We start from the raw sequence: 14,904 nt of genomic DNA on the forward strand, positions 1-14,904 counted from the left end.
ATACAGTCTTTTTTGTTTGTTTGTTTATTTTTTGTTTTTCTCTGTGTAATAGCTCTGGCTGTCCTGGACTATCTTGGTAGATCAGGCTGGCCTTGAACTCTCAGTGATCCGCCTGCCTCTGCCTCCCAAGTACTGGCTGGGATTAAAGACACGCACCACCTGCCTGGCCATACAGTCTTAAACAGAAGAAAAAGTGAGAACATTTCAAGTTGTTTGTCAAAACAAACTTTAAAAAGAAAATCACGTTCCTTAGCACATCAGCGTGAAAAGTGCATTCGGTGATGGCCGTGTGTGTCTGAATTCCAATTGCGTTAATGGTCCAGGGAATTAAAAAGAAACCTAGTGCCTACAACTGCCACCTCAGAGCAGTAACGCATGCTGGGTTCTTTTGGATGTGACTGGTTCCTCCTGCTTGAGAAAGAGCACAAAGTGGCCAGTTCGTGTGTCAGGGAATGCTCAGCATCCTCAGCCGTAAGGAAAATGCAGGTTGAAAGTTCACAGAGAGACAAAAACTTTCCTGAGGGGATGAGTGTGCCAGTGCATGACTCACTGGCTGGAGGCTTTGCTTCTGATCACTGATAATAGGAGTGCTGGCTTGGGGGAAAGGGAGGGAGGAAGGGGAGGGAAGGGAGGGAGGGAGGGGAGGGAAAGGAGGGAGGGAGGGGAGGGAAAGGAGGGAGGGAGGGGAAGGGAAGGGAGGGACGGAGGGAGGGGAAGGGAGGGAGGGAGGGGAAGGAAAGGGAAGGGAAGGAGGGGAGGGAAGGGAGGGAGGGAGGGAGGGAGGGGAAGGGAGGGAGGGAGGGAGGGAGGGGAAGGAAAGGGAAGGGAAGGAGGGGAGGGAGGGAGGGACAGAAGACATGGACAGGGAGAAGGAAAGGAAGGAGAGAGGGAAAGTGTCAAGAGGGAGTGATAAGAACCCATGTGGTGGGAGAAGAAATCCTTGTCCATTGTTTGTAGGAATATAAATTTTTGTAGACACTATGGAAATTGACATGGAGGATCTTTTTTTTTTTTTATACTTTTTTTTATTAATTTATTCTTGTTACATCTCAATGTTTATCCCATCCCTTGTATCCTCCCATTCCCCCCCCCATTTTCCCATTATTCCCCTCCCCTATGACTGTTCCTGAGGGGGATTTACGTCCCCCTGTATATTCTCATAGGGTATCAAGTCTCTTCTTGGCTACTTGCTGTCCTTCCTCTGAATGCCACCAGGTCTCCCCCTCCAGGGGACATGGCCAAATGTGAGGCACCAGAGTACGTGAGAAAGTCGTATCACACTCTCCACTCAACTGTGGAGAATATTCTGACCATTGGCTAGATCTGGGAAGGGGTTTAAAGTTTACCTCCTGTATTGTCCTTGGCTGGTGCCTTAGTTTGAGCGGGACCCCTGGGACATGGAGGATCTTAAAAAACTAAATGTAGAGTCATCATATGGCCTTGCTGTACCACTCCTAGGGACATGTATACCTGAAGTCAATAGAACCACCATATGACCTTGCTATGCCACTCCTAGGGATATGTATACCTGAGCTCAACACACAATAGAGGTATTTGTCCATGCATGTTTTTGGTGGTGTCATCAAAATAGCCAAACTGGATAGGTGGCTGTGAACCACCCATGGAGATGCTTAGCACCCAAAACCCAATTCCTCTGGGGAATCAGTAAGAGCTCCTTACTGTGGCGCCATCTCTCCAGCCCCATATGAAAATGCTTTAATGTCAGAGGACATTTTAGCTAAGAGCCAGTGGCTTACCTGAGACAACAGAAATTGCTTTCAGAGCTCTGAACACTCGGAAGGTACGAAGAGCAGAAAGGTTGACTTTGGCACCTGGAAAAAAAGTTGCGATCCTAGGAGACAAAACACAGGGAGAGCCCACGGTTGCTCAGTGTCTTGGCTACATCACACATCTCCATGGAAGCCAGAGATTGGAGGCAGGTGTCTTCAATGGCTGCCCACCTTACTTATTTGAGACAAGGTCTCTCACTGAACCCAGGGCTTACCAGTTGGGCTGAACTAGCTTGTGGGGAAGCCTTAAGGACCGTTCTGTCTCTGCCTCCCGAAAGCTGTTGCTACAGGCACATGCCAGCACAGCCAGATGCTTTCATGTGGGTGCCGGAATCAGTCCTAGGAGCCTTATACTTGCACAGGAAGCATTTAGCCCCAAGCCATTCCCGAGCCTTCTCTGAGCAGTCCCCGAGCCCTGGCACCCATGTTCTTCATCCCCGAACCGCCATCTTGAGTGGCCAAGAGCATGCAAGTGATGACCTTCAAATGTAAAACTCTGAGAAGAATAGCACCTGCCTCTAATAATGTCCGTGACTGAAAAGGGAGTGGGGTGGGGGTGGGGGGAAATATTGGCAAAATGCTAACCACAAAGCCTGACACGAACGTTTCAGTTGATGCACCATTGTCGGGCTGGCTTGATTTAGTTTATTGACTCCATCATCCAGGCGTCAGAACAGGGTTTATTCCCATCAGGAAGGACTTCAGCACTCACCTTGAGTCATCCACAACTAGTTCAAAATGGAACACGGGGGTTGGGGATGTGGCTCAGTGGTTAGAGGTCCCAGCCATGCAAGTCTGACAACCTGACTTCAATGCCCAGACCCCCACACGCAGCGGCACACATCTGTGATCCCCACACTCCTGTGGCCACACAGGAGACAGAGACAGGCATCACGAAAAAGCTCCCAGACCAGCTTGCCTGGAATACGCTACGCAGCAAGAATATGACCTGCCTTAACATACAAGGCAAGAACAGACTCCTAGACGTTGTCCTCTGGCCTCCACCTGAAGTCTGTGTTATAAAAAGTTGGGTGGGTGGGAGGTCTGGGGAGGTGGCTCGGTGTTTACAGTGCTTTCCCTGCAAGTATGAGGTCCAGGGTCTGGACCTCCAGAACTCATGTAATGTAATCCCAGCCCCAGAAGGCAGAGGCAAGGGATCCTAGAGCAAGCTGGCCAGGCAGAGTAGCCACATCAATGAGCTCTGGGTTTGATTGAGAGGCCCTGCCTGAAGGAGTAAGGTGCAAGAGCATGTGGATGGCTCCTGACATCAATCTCTGGCTTCTATATGCACACACGTGTATGCATACAAATAACATGCATACACATATGTGCGTGCACATAAAAGTCATGTCTCAGAAGATCAAAACAAACAAAAACACACATCGCATTCTCTTTCGTAAATGCTTCACAGCTTCCTACCTCTTACCCTTAACATACAGACTGAATGAGGTCCTTGGGTTGGTTTCTAAGACCAGGTAAGATTGGTAAGATTGCCCCCATCTTAGCAATACAGACTCTTGCCACTGTTCCCTAAACACACACACACACACACACACACACACATACACACACACACACACACACAAACACACGACCGCGGACTTTAACACAAAAGCCCCAAGTGGGAAATGACCTCATGCCACATGCAGCAATCAACCCAAAATTAAAATTAAAAGCCCAAACTAGAAAATGTCTGGAAGGAAACCCTTTGTGATCTCATAGTAGCCAAACATACTTGCCAGAGTCCTTGGTTCCCTCACAGGCCCTGACACCCACGCACGTGCAGCCCCATCCTGGTAAGATAGTTACAACCATACTGTAACCATTACTAGCCCATTCTTTCTCCTGCCTTGAGAGCTTCGTGGTGGTGAGGGCCATGCTTTGCTGTTATTTTGTCTTTTGGTTTTACAGCCCTGCACTTACAGAGCCTGGCTTGTAAGAGGCCACAGCTGGTCAGTGGGTGGCTGAAAGCATGAGAGATGGGTGGCTGCCTGGTGTTGCTCTGGACCAGCCAGTGCTACACTGAGAGATGCAGGCAACCTCAGGCCACCTCAGCTAGTCCTGCCGATCTGCACAGAATCCCCAAAGGAAGCAAAGGGACTTCTTTCCCACCCTAAGCATCTTCCATAAAAAATCTTTTAACAGTCTTACGCTGTTCCGATGACAATGAAGTCCAGCCAGTTCCACGGATCTCGGAGGAAGGAAAACTCATCCAGGATGAAGCCTCTTGCCAAGATTTTAATTATAGCTTCTAAAATATAAATTCCAGTGAAGATATATCTACAAAACAAATCATTCATAAAAAGGGGATGTGATAAATGATGGGAAAAGAAAGGAGCCACACTGGGGATGTGCTCGGCAGGTAGGGTGGTTGCCCTGAGTTTGAGCCCCAGTGCCACATAAATCATGCTTAGTGGTGCAGACCTGTGGTCCCAGCATTGGTAGGATGGACTAGAACAGGCGTGTCAGAGGAAAGACGGCTCAGTGACTGAGAGAACTGCGTGTTCTTCCAGAAGACCATAGTTCTGTTCCAAGGAGCCACATGGAGACTGATAGCTATGTGTAATTTTAATTTTGGGAATCCAATGCCCTCCTCTGGCATCCATGTGGTCCACAGATTCACATGCAAGCAAAACACCCATATACATAAAACATAAATAAGAATAAAATACGTACTCTAAATGTAGAAAAATAAGAATTGAAATTAAAATACAGAAAATGATGTACCACATAAAGACTGTTAAGGAAGCTGAAACAAGCCAAGCATGGTGGCGCACGCCTATAATCCCAGCACTCGGGAGGCAGAGGCAGGCAGATATCTGTGAGTTTGAGGCCAGCCTGGTCTACAAAGCAAGTCTAGGACAGTCAGGGGATGTTACACAGAGAAACCCTGACCCAAAAAACAAAACAAAACGAAACAAAAAAAGCTGAAACATCCATTCCACGTGTAAAGAAATATTAATTTTTAAAAATGTAATCCCACTATGTGACCAAGACTGGCCTCAAGTTCACAATTTTTCTGTTTCATTTCCCAAGTTCTGGGATGACATGTGCTGTCATGCCCCATATAAACAAGTATTTTTAAAGGTTTGCTTTTATTTTATTTAGCTGTGTATGTGGGGGCGGGGGCATGTGCACATGAGCGCGGGTGCACTCAGAGACCAGAAGAGGGCGCTAGCTCCCTTAGAGCAGGACTATATGCAGTTGTGATCCGTCTGATGTGGGCGCTGGGAGCTGAACCTGGCTCTTCATCAAAAGCAGTGCATGCCCTTCTCTCTACCACCTTCTCTCTAGCTGCAGTGAAATGTATGCATTTTTTCAAACACATAGTCTCACTATGTGGTCCAGGCTTCTCCCCAATTTATGACCATCCTGCTCCACCTCCTGAGTGACAGAATTACAGGCTGGGGAGATGGCTCAGAGGTTAAGAGCACTGGCTGCTCTTCCAAAGGTCTTGAGTTCAATTCCCAGCAACCACATGGTGGCTCACAACCATCTATAATGTGATCTGATGCCCTCTTCTGGCCTACAGGTGTGCATGAAGGCAGAGCACTGTATACACAATAATAAATAAATAAATCTAAAAAAAAGAAAAGAAAAGAAAAGAAAGAACCAAAAACATAGCCAGATGTGGTAGCGCACGCCTGTAATCCCATAACAAAGGGAAGTAAGGCAGGCAGATCTCTGTGAGTTCAAGGCCAGCCTGGTCTACAAAGCAAGTCCAGGACAGCCAAGGCTATATACACAGAGAGACTCTGTCTCGAAAAACCACAAAAAAAAAAAAAAGAAAAAAAAAAAAGAAAAGAAAAGAAAAGAAAGAAAGAAAAAAGAAAGAAAGAAAGAAATTACCCAAGTAAATAATTAAAAGTTTATGTGTGCTGTTTGCTACAAATATTTCTAGTTCTTCTAAAGACAATTGGCTTGTTGTTTTTAATCAACAAGAAGAAAATTGACTCTGCCAGTATTTATGGTGAGGAAGCGGGATCCATCTCCACGCCCAGCTCAACTCCAGCTTAAGACAGTCATTCTTTCAAGCAAACCTTTTGGTTGTTTCTTATACTAGGGGTTTTGGAGGAGGGTTTTGCTGAGGCGCAGGCTAGCCTTGACTTCAGCATGTGTCTGAGGGTGGTCTTGAACTCTGACCCTCCAGCTTCACCTCCCAACTGCTGAGGCCACAGCACGCATCGCTGCCGTGCTCAGTTCGTGTAGTGCCGGGGATGGAGCCAAGGGCTTCATTGACGCCAGGCAAACATTCTACCAACTAAAGCCACATGCCCAGCTCAGTCAGCTAGCTTTTAAAAAATGCTTTAGGGCACGCAGATGTGGGGACAATACTCACTCAGAAACATCAGAGACTTGTCTTCTTTCCACAAAACAAGCCATGAATATACAGTTGGTGATCACTGTGCAGATGATGAACATGCTAAAGAGCATGAGAGGTACCGATTAAGGCACATACGGTACAGGAGGTGATGGAGACTGCCGTTGTGATGGGCATCTTCGAGCTGCTCGCATGTGGGTGCATCTGTTCTTAGTGAGAGTTGGCTGCAAGCGATTCAGTGCTAGCCCCACCTCTGAACAGCAGCCTCCTCCTAGGTAGAGCTACTCTCCCCTTCCACACCTCTGGTGGCTCACTCTGAAATCCCAGCACCAAGGAGGAGAAGACATAAACATCAGTAGTTCTGTGTCATCCTTGGGTCACAGAGAGTCTGAAGTCAGCCTGGGCGGCATGAACCCCTGGTGCCATGTGACCTAGGAACTCCCCACAGAGTTGGGCCTGGGCTGACTTAGCTGCAGCCTGGCCTGGCTCATCCTCATCCCATCCCCTGGCAGTGCTAGATGGAAACCCCAGAGCATCCTGCAGGTTAAGCAAGCACCCACCACTGAATCCTCTGGCCGCATGCTCGGCCTTTCCCCCTTTGCCGTCTGCTTCCTGTCTTCCTTTTCCACTAAATCATCTCAGTGGGAGTCCCTACCGCAGACCCTATTTCTGGGGATCCAACCCAAACACTCACGGGCACTCTCAGCAGTGTGCCTGTGTGTATGGATCCACACCGGCCTTCCCTCTCACGGGTCCAAAACTGCCTAGCCTCTCCCCAGCTCCCATACATGCAGAATGCTTAATGATCTTCTCGTCTGCCTCCATCCTTTAAATCGGAGGCCACAAATGCTGCACCTTAAGAGCCTGGAAGGTCATGTGTGTCTATGAACTGGGCTTCGTGTGGGAGATGGAGCAGAATGGCCATCACAATCCCCTCTAGGAGACAGAGGCCTCTCTCACTACACCGTTTTTGCCAGGAGGGAACGCAGGCTCAGCCTTGCGAGAGAGTGTGTGCGTGCATGCGTGCGTGTGTGTGTGTGTGTGTGTGTGTGTGTGTGTGTGTATGGTATGATTGCATATGGATCCGTGTGTGCATGCGTGTGTGTGTGTGTGTGTGTGTGTGTGTGTGTGTGTGTGTGATGCATATGGGAGAATTCACCAGCGTGTGTTCAAATGTGGACAGAGGTGGTACATGTGCACAGGTCACACGTGGCTTGACCTCAAGAGTCTTCCTTAATCAGTCCCCGCCTTCTGCACCAAGGCAAGGTCTCTCAGTTAACCCAGAGCTCACCATTCAGCTGCGGAGATCGCAGAGCTGAGATCACAAGCAGGCTGCCAGGGCTGCCCAGAATGGATGTGGGTGCTGGGTATCTGAATTCTGGTCCGCACCCTCATACGCTAACTAAACACGTCACCAGCTAAGCCATCTCCCCGGCCCAGAGGATTTTTTTTTGTTTGGTTTGGTTCGGTTCGGTTTGGTTTTGAGACAGGGTTTCTCTGTGTAGCCTTGGCTGTCCTGGACTCACTTTGTAGACCAGGCTGGCCTTGAACTCACATTGATCCGCCTGCCTCTGCCTCCTGAGTGCTGGGATTACAGGCGTGTGCCACCAGATTTTTTTTTTTTTTTTAAAGAGAAGCTGGAAATAAGACTGTGTTAAAAAAATGTCTCCAAAATGTTTCCAAAACTGTGGGTACAACAGAATGCAGCTGTCAGCTCAGTGTGCCACCCAGGCTGCCCCTGCACAGTTCTCATCTGGGCATCCTCTTAGATGCGCCTCCTGCGGGATGCCTCCCAAGCGTCTGCTTGTCCTCTTGCGCTCACTTAGATCCGATACCTTTGCCTGTGTCTCCTGAAGCTGAGGCTGCTGGGCACAGCTGCTCACACACACACACCACCCCCACACAGTGCCAGACACAACCCAGGAGCCCTTTGGGAACAAAGTCTGCTTCCACTGAAATGACCCAACAGAGTGCTGGCTAGCACACTGAAGCCCTGTGTTCAGTCCCCACCACTGCTCAGCCTGTGTGTGGAGATTTGGGGGGTCCTATAATCTCAGAACTTGGAAGGTGGCAACAGGAAGATCAGAAGTCTGAGATCATCCTCTGCTACAAAGGGACAGCCTGAGCTATGGGACCCTGACTACATTAATGATAGTAACAGCAATAGTACACACACGGGCCCCAGAGACCCGCACGTGCTTCCCAGCCTGGACCGAGGGAAAGGATATGAATGGACCGAGATCCGAATCATTAAACTTCTGATGGGATGGAAAGGCCCCAGGATGAACAAGGCCCGCTTGGCACTGAAGCGATAGATTGTTCTCTTCTTGTTCAGCACCATGAACGTCTGTGAAAAGATCACAGCACGGAAATTAACACACCGACAGACAGCGTTCTTCAAGACCTGTGTAGGGAAAGTTCTAGGGAACCCCGTCTGGGGCTCTGATCAATGACTGCAGTCGCTGGCGGCAGAGTCGCTGAGCAGACTCTGGAGGACAGCAGCTCCCATTTTGTGGGCTTGGCTTCAAGATTAGCATTATGCTGTGAGCTGTCTCCATCACACAGCGCACACTGGAGGACATAGGGTGTGCGGCCATATCCGGGCAAGCAGCCCTTTGATGCTGCACTTCCCAGTGTGTACAAGTGGACACAGGACCGGAAGGAGTCTACACAGAGCCTGAGCTTGAACAGCCGCACGTGCATAGCTGTATCTTAAAGCACAGCCATTTTCAAAGAAAGTTTTGTAATTTGTCTTATGATACAAAGAGATTATGTGGCTGGGTAGCGGGTCTGAGCAGCTCTGATGAAACAACCAATCTGTTTCTGACCTTTAACACACTTCAGGGGCTGGGGAGAGGGCTCAACAGGTGAAGGGGCTTGCCGCCAAGTCTGGAGACCTGAGTTTGATCCTGAGGACCCACATGTGCTAAGATACACACACACACACACACACACACACACACACACACACACACACACACACACACTCACTGATTGATTGGTTGGTTGGTTGGTTGAACAAATAAATGTAGAGCCTTCCCGGGAAGCAAGTCATCAAGTGTGACACATGTTTCTGTGCATGTCTATGAGGGACTATCTACACTGTGCTAACTAAGGTAGGATTATCCACCCAAAATGAGGGTGACACCATCCAGTGGCCTGGTACTCCAACTGAGTACAACGGAGAAAGTGAGCGGAGCACCAGGATTTATCTCCCTGCTTCCTGACTGTGGATGGAATGTGACCAGCCGCCTCACACTCCAGCCTCCTCACCCTCCAGCCACCTCACACTCCAGCCGCCTCACACTCCAGCCGCCTCACACTCCAGCCTCCTCACACTCCAGCCGCCTCACACTCCAGCCTCCTCACACTCCAGCCTCCTCACACTCCAGCCTCCTCACACTCCAGCCTCCTCACACTCCAGCCTCCTCACACTCCAGCCTCCTCACACTCCAGTCTCCTCACACTCCAGCCGCCTCACACTCCAGCCGCCTCACACTCCAGCCTCCTCACACTCCAGCCTCCTCACACTCCAGCCGCCTCACACTCCAGCCGCCTCACCCTCCAGCCGCCTCACCCTCCAGCCGCCTCACCCTCCAGCCGCCTCACACTCCAGCCGCCTCACACTCCAGCCGCCTCACACTCCAGCCGCCTCACACTCCAGCCGCCTCACACTCCAGCCGCCTCACACTCCAGCCTCCTCACACTCCAGCCTCCTCACACTCCAGCCTCCTCACACTCCAGCCTCCTCACACTCCAGCCTCCTCACACTCCAGCCTCCTCACACTCCAGCCGCCTCACACTCCAGCCGCCTCACACTCCAGCCGCCTCACCCTCCAGCCGCCTCACCCTCCAGCCGCCTCACACTCCAGCCGCCTCACACTCCAGCCTCCTCACACTCCAGCCTCCTCACACTCCAGCCTCCTCACACTCCAGCCTCCTCACACTCCAGCCTCCTCACACTCCAGCCTCCTCACACTCCAGCCTCCTCACACTCCAGCCTCCTCACACTCCAGCCACCTCACACTCCAGCCTCCTCACACTCCAGCCGCCTCACACTCCAGCCTCCTCACACTCCAGCCTCCTCACACTCCAGCCTCCTCACACTCCAGCCTCCTCACACTCCAGCCTCCTCACACTCCAGCCTCCTCACACTCCAGCCGCCTCACACTCCAGCCGCCTCACACTCCAGCCGCCTCATGTTCCCAGCCTCACAGACTGTAGTCCCTCAAGGTGTAAATCAAAATGAGGCCTTCCTCCACTAGCTTGTTTCATGCCAGATGTTTGATCACAACTCTACAGAGAGTAACCAACATACAAAGGCATGCACTCTCATCCCCTGACACAAACAGGGCAAATCTATCCGTGATCCTTACCTGAGGCCTGTAAGGTGGAGTGCTCTCACATCACAGCTGAGCACACATAGGGGTGCAGGGCTCAAAACAAGTACTGGCCCTATGCATGGAGGTTTTGCCATCTGTGAGCGATCAGCGTTCTACCAACCCTTAGGAGGTAGATCCACAGATGCTAGACACAGGACAGACCTGCCAAATGAGGAGTTCCCACCTCTAAAAATCCCAGTGAGGTATCTTAGTTTCCTTTCTGTGGCTGTGATAAAGCTCATTACCAAAAGCAACTTGGGAGTAAAGGGTTTATGTGGCTGGCTCACACATCCCGATCACAATCCATCATGATGGGAAGGCAGGCAGGAACTCCAGACAGGAGCTCCAGGCAGGAACCTGGAGGCAGGAACTGAAGCAGAGGCCATGGAGGAATGCTGTTTGCTAGCTTGTTCCCCATGGTTTGCTCAGTCTGCTTTCTTATAGCACCCAGGGCCATCAACCCAGAGATGCCACCTCCCACAGTGAGCTATGTCCCCTCCACGTCAATCATTAGTCAAGAAAATGCCCCATATTTGCCACAAGCCAATCGGATGGAGGCATTTTTCTCAACTAATTTGTCCCTCCTCCCAGATGACCCTGGCTGTGTCACGTTGACAAAGAAGTAGCCAGAACACGCTCTGTGCCCAGTTCTTCCTGACATGTGCCTCTGGGCCCAAAGGGGCTCTGCACAGCTGCCTATCGCTCACCAGCTTCTGCCATCCGCCACTCCATTTTCCACTTAGTAGTGGATATGCTTTCCTAGTTGTTCTGTGGCTGACAGTCACGGAGCCAGAGCCATTCCTGTCCAGTCCTGCTCCTCTGGTATTAAGGGAAAGGCCACTTGACCTTATGGTCTAGCATGGTCTCAGGTAAGGACAGACCACAATGCTCATGGCCAAAGCTAGAAGAGTAGTGGAGCACTGGCTCTATAACAGACTTTCTAGCCACTTCTTGCCTGTCAGTGAGTTGCTGGACACACTGATCTGGAAGCCATCTGTCTGCAAGGGAAAGTATGACCAGAGTGTCTGTCTGTCTGTCTGTCTTACATCACACAACAATATGTAAGGGACGTGGGGCTCTTTCAGTGCTAGGAGCCTATGAGTCCAAGGCCTGTTAGAAGGGCTCTGTGCCTTTCCTTTGAGTAAACAGACCATTTCAGGGCAGAGAGTGACCTTCCCTTTGAGATTGGTCACTCCTAATAACACGGGAGAGTGGTCACTCCCATTACAGAGGGCAGATGGTCAGTCCTGATTACAGGGGGAGGATGGTAACCCCCAATAACAAGGGAAAGATGGTCACCCTTGAATACAGGGGGAGGATGATTACCCCATGATAGAGGGAGGATGGTCACCCCAGGGAGAACAGTACAGTTCTGCTCTTGTACACTGTGGCTCTGCTGGCGCTTCCTCTCACTGCTTTAAATGTTTCAGCTAGTGATACATTTAACAACACTCGCCAGGGCTTTAATGACTAGAAGAATAGGGACCAGCTCATCCTACCTGCTTGCTGACACACCTCCACCTCTTTCCTCTGTAGGAGCCTCTAAGGGTGGGAGTCGGGGGAGGGGGTGGCTAGGTGGCTAAGAACCAAGGAACTCTTGAGATTAGGTCCGTTGCTTTACCTTATACACTTGGCTTCCTTGCCTGTAAGGTAGAGTGCTCTCATTCCAATGCTGAGCACACATAGCCCATGAGATCATAGGTGCGCAGGGCATGTATCTTGCCTTCCAATGTGGAGGACGAGGCCAGCTAAGAAGTGGTGGCCCCAAACCAGAGCCTGGCCTCCAGGAGCTTTCAGCTCACAGGGCTGTTGCCAGTCCTGTGGGCTTCCTACCCAGCTCTGGGGCAGACAGAACTCTCACAACTGACTCTCCTCTGACAACCGTGCCTCTGAGAAGGGCCTGGGGTTCTGCAGCATAGTGAAAGGGGAAATGAGCGGTTTTTTGTTTGTTTGTTTCTCCTTCGTCTCTCTGTCCCTTCCAGATGTACTCCCAGTCACCTCTAACGGCCCATCCCCATTTGGTCTGGCAACTCTGGTCTTCCCATTTAAGGGGCGTGGTGCTTTGATAGGAATGGTCCCCATAGACTCCTGGGTCTGAATGCTTTTCTCATAAGGAGTGGCACAATTAGGAGATGAACCCTTGTCGGAGGAAGTGTGTCACTGTGGGGGTGGGACCTGAGGTCTCCTATGCGCAAGCTACACCCAGTGGGGCGCACAGTCTCTTGGCTTCCTGAAGATCAAGTTGTAGAGCTCTCGGCTCCTCCAGCGCCATGTCTGCCTGTATGCAGCCATGTTTCCTGCCCTGACAATAAATGGACTGAACCTCTGAAACTGTAAGCCAGCCCTAATTAAATATTTTCCTTTATAAGAGTTGCCATGGTCATGATGCCTCTTCACAGCATGAGTGAGATCTAAGTAAGGCAAAGGGCATGCACCCGGGCACCTACTCTTCGAGAGGTCAGGTTTCCATTGGTCTCAGCAAAAGATGCTCTTAGCACCACAGTCATTATACTAAACATCTCCTTGGCCTGATGAGGAAGGCTTTCCGTCCTCTCCTGAACCACACAGATGATGACAGCAAGGTCTTCTGAGCCTTTAAAAGAGGAAATCCTCTCAAGGGGATGGCCTCACAGCCCAGGCTTTCATGGAGCCAAAGAAAGCCCAGAAATCAGACCTCCTCATTCTGAAGTCATTCTAGAATTTTCAGCAAGAGCTACATCTAAGAGGGCTGGAGGGCTGGCTCACCCACATGGCAGCTCACAGCCACCTATAGTTCCAGTTCGAGGCATTCTCATCCCCTCCTCTGGCCTCCATGGGCACTGCACATACACGATACATAGACACACATGCAGACAAAACACTCATGCACATAAATAAAAATAAGAGTTACATATGGGGATGGTGATGTGGCTGAGCAGCTAAAGACACTGGCCAAGCCTGATACCTTGAGCTTAATCTCAGGGTGCATATGTAAGAAAGAACCAACTCCCAAAATATTGTCGTCTGACCTCCACACACGTGCTCTGGCATATATATATATATATATACACACATACACACACACATATGCATGCACATACACAAAATAGTAAATAAATAAATGTAAGAAATTTAGAAGCGGAATTATCTGTAGTAGATAAATCATGGTGGCTTCCACACGCTTGTGTGAAGGTTACACATAATTTGCATGTGGCCACTTGATGAACGTGGACTTAGCAGTCATGGATTGAGCACCTACTTTATATCAATTATGAGTCTGACCTTCGTTTGTCTCACTTCCGAGCCCGGAAAGCCTATCCTCTGATGTTCTCTAAGACATCCCCCTGGCTGAAGTGGGCATCCCTTCACAGTGCTGTCAGTATGATTTACAGTTCATAAAGCGCTTCACAGCATGCCTCTCCTTGGGTAGGGAGGTCAGACATTTGTTCCCACTCTCGAGACAGGAAGTGAGGATCCGGGTGGCCATTTTTCTGCAGTCACGAAGCCAGTCTCAAGCAGTGGCCTGAGTGCCCATCCCTGGCTGCCACGCTCTTTTAGAACGTGACTTTTTTTTGGGGGGGGGAGGTTGACCTTATAACCTTTCTGCTGAGTTGGCCTCATTTCCTTCCCAGCACACAAATTAGAGAAGCAGGTAAGAGCCCAAGGTGACTCAGAGTTACAAAGACAGGGGTGACAGCAAAGGAGAAGGGGGTGCTGCCTGCCTCCCACAGACCCCAAGATTGGATTTGCAGAACCAGAAGTGCAGCTGTGGGCACAGTGTGGGCCCTCCTCCCCGGCACCTTCACGTGGGAGTGAGTACCTTATGGTCTCTGTAGAATGGGTCCAGGTCTTCCAGGGGCTTTGCTATCAGCCCGCGGGGAATGTCACCATAAAGCTTAGGTAACTTCCTGGAGGCCTTTAGGTCAAGCTGAGGCCGAGGCTGGGGCTCAGTGGCTGCCTTGTCTTTGGACTTCTTCTTCTCCTTGTGGATGGCGATCCGCTTCTCTATCGCGGCCAGAGAGTCGGAAGTAAAGGGGCGGAAATTCCGCTCATCTGGGAAGATCACTGGGTAGTATCTGTCCTCCATCTTCACCCTTGGGACAGAGACGTGTGACAGAAGCAGAGCTCTCAGGGTGGGGACACAACTCAAATTGTCCTGGACTCACTCTCAAGGGATAATGTCCTGGAGGTCTACAGACATAGATGCTGTGTGCGGGGCAGTCCAGAAAGGGCCACCACATGTGTACAATAGAAACGTGGGGCATAGAATGGATAGGTGGGACAGGCAGACTCTGTATTCTACATGCTTTCATGTTGAAGAATGTGTCCTGTGTGTTTTAAGCTGGTCCTCTGGGAAAGCGACAAGTGCCATTAACTACTGAACCATCTCTTCAGCCCCAAGATTTGGCATCTGGACACACGGTCACCTTCA

General features: G+C 50.4%; 1 protein-coding gene across 1 annotated transcript in view; it reads right to left on the minus strand.

The window, feature by feature from the left end:
• Nucleotides 1-14,559, minus strand: part of Scn11a (sodium voltage-gated channel alpha subunit 11) — a 71,076-nt gene extending 56,517 nt beyond the window's left edge. The window contains exons 1-5 of the mRNA XM_051140166.1: nucleotides 14,293-14,559; nucleotides 8,340-8,458; nucleotides 6,130-6,222; nucleotides 3,942-4,070; nucleotides 1,758-1,852 (exon numbers count right to left, since the gene is read on the minus strand). Coding sequence (XP_050996123.1) covers nucleotides 1,758-1,852; nucleotides 3,942-4,070; nucleotides 6,130-6,222; nucleotides 8,340-8,458; nucleotides 14,293-14,559 — 703 coding nt within the window. The remainder of the gene's footprint in view (nucleotides 1-1,757; nucleotides 1,853-3,941; nucleotides 4,071-6,129; nucleotides 6,223-8,339; nucleotides 8,459-14,292) is intronic.
• Between the last annotated feature and the right edge of the window lie 345 nt (nucleotides 14,560-14,904).

This window comes from Acomys russatus, chromosome 32 (genome assembly GCF_903995435.1).
Source record: "Acomys russatus chromosome 32, mAcoRus1.1, whole genome shotgun sequence".
Lineage (NCBI taxonomy): Eukaryota > Metazoa > Chordata > Mammalia > Rodentia > Muridae > Acomys > Acomys russatus.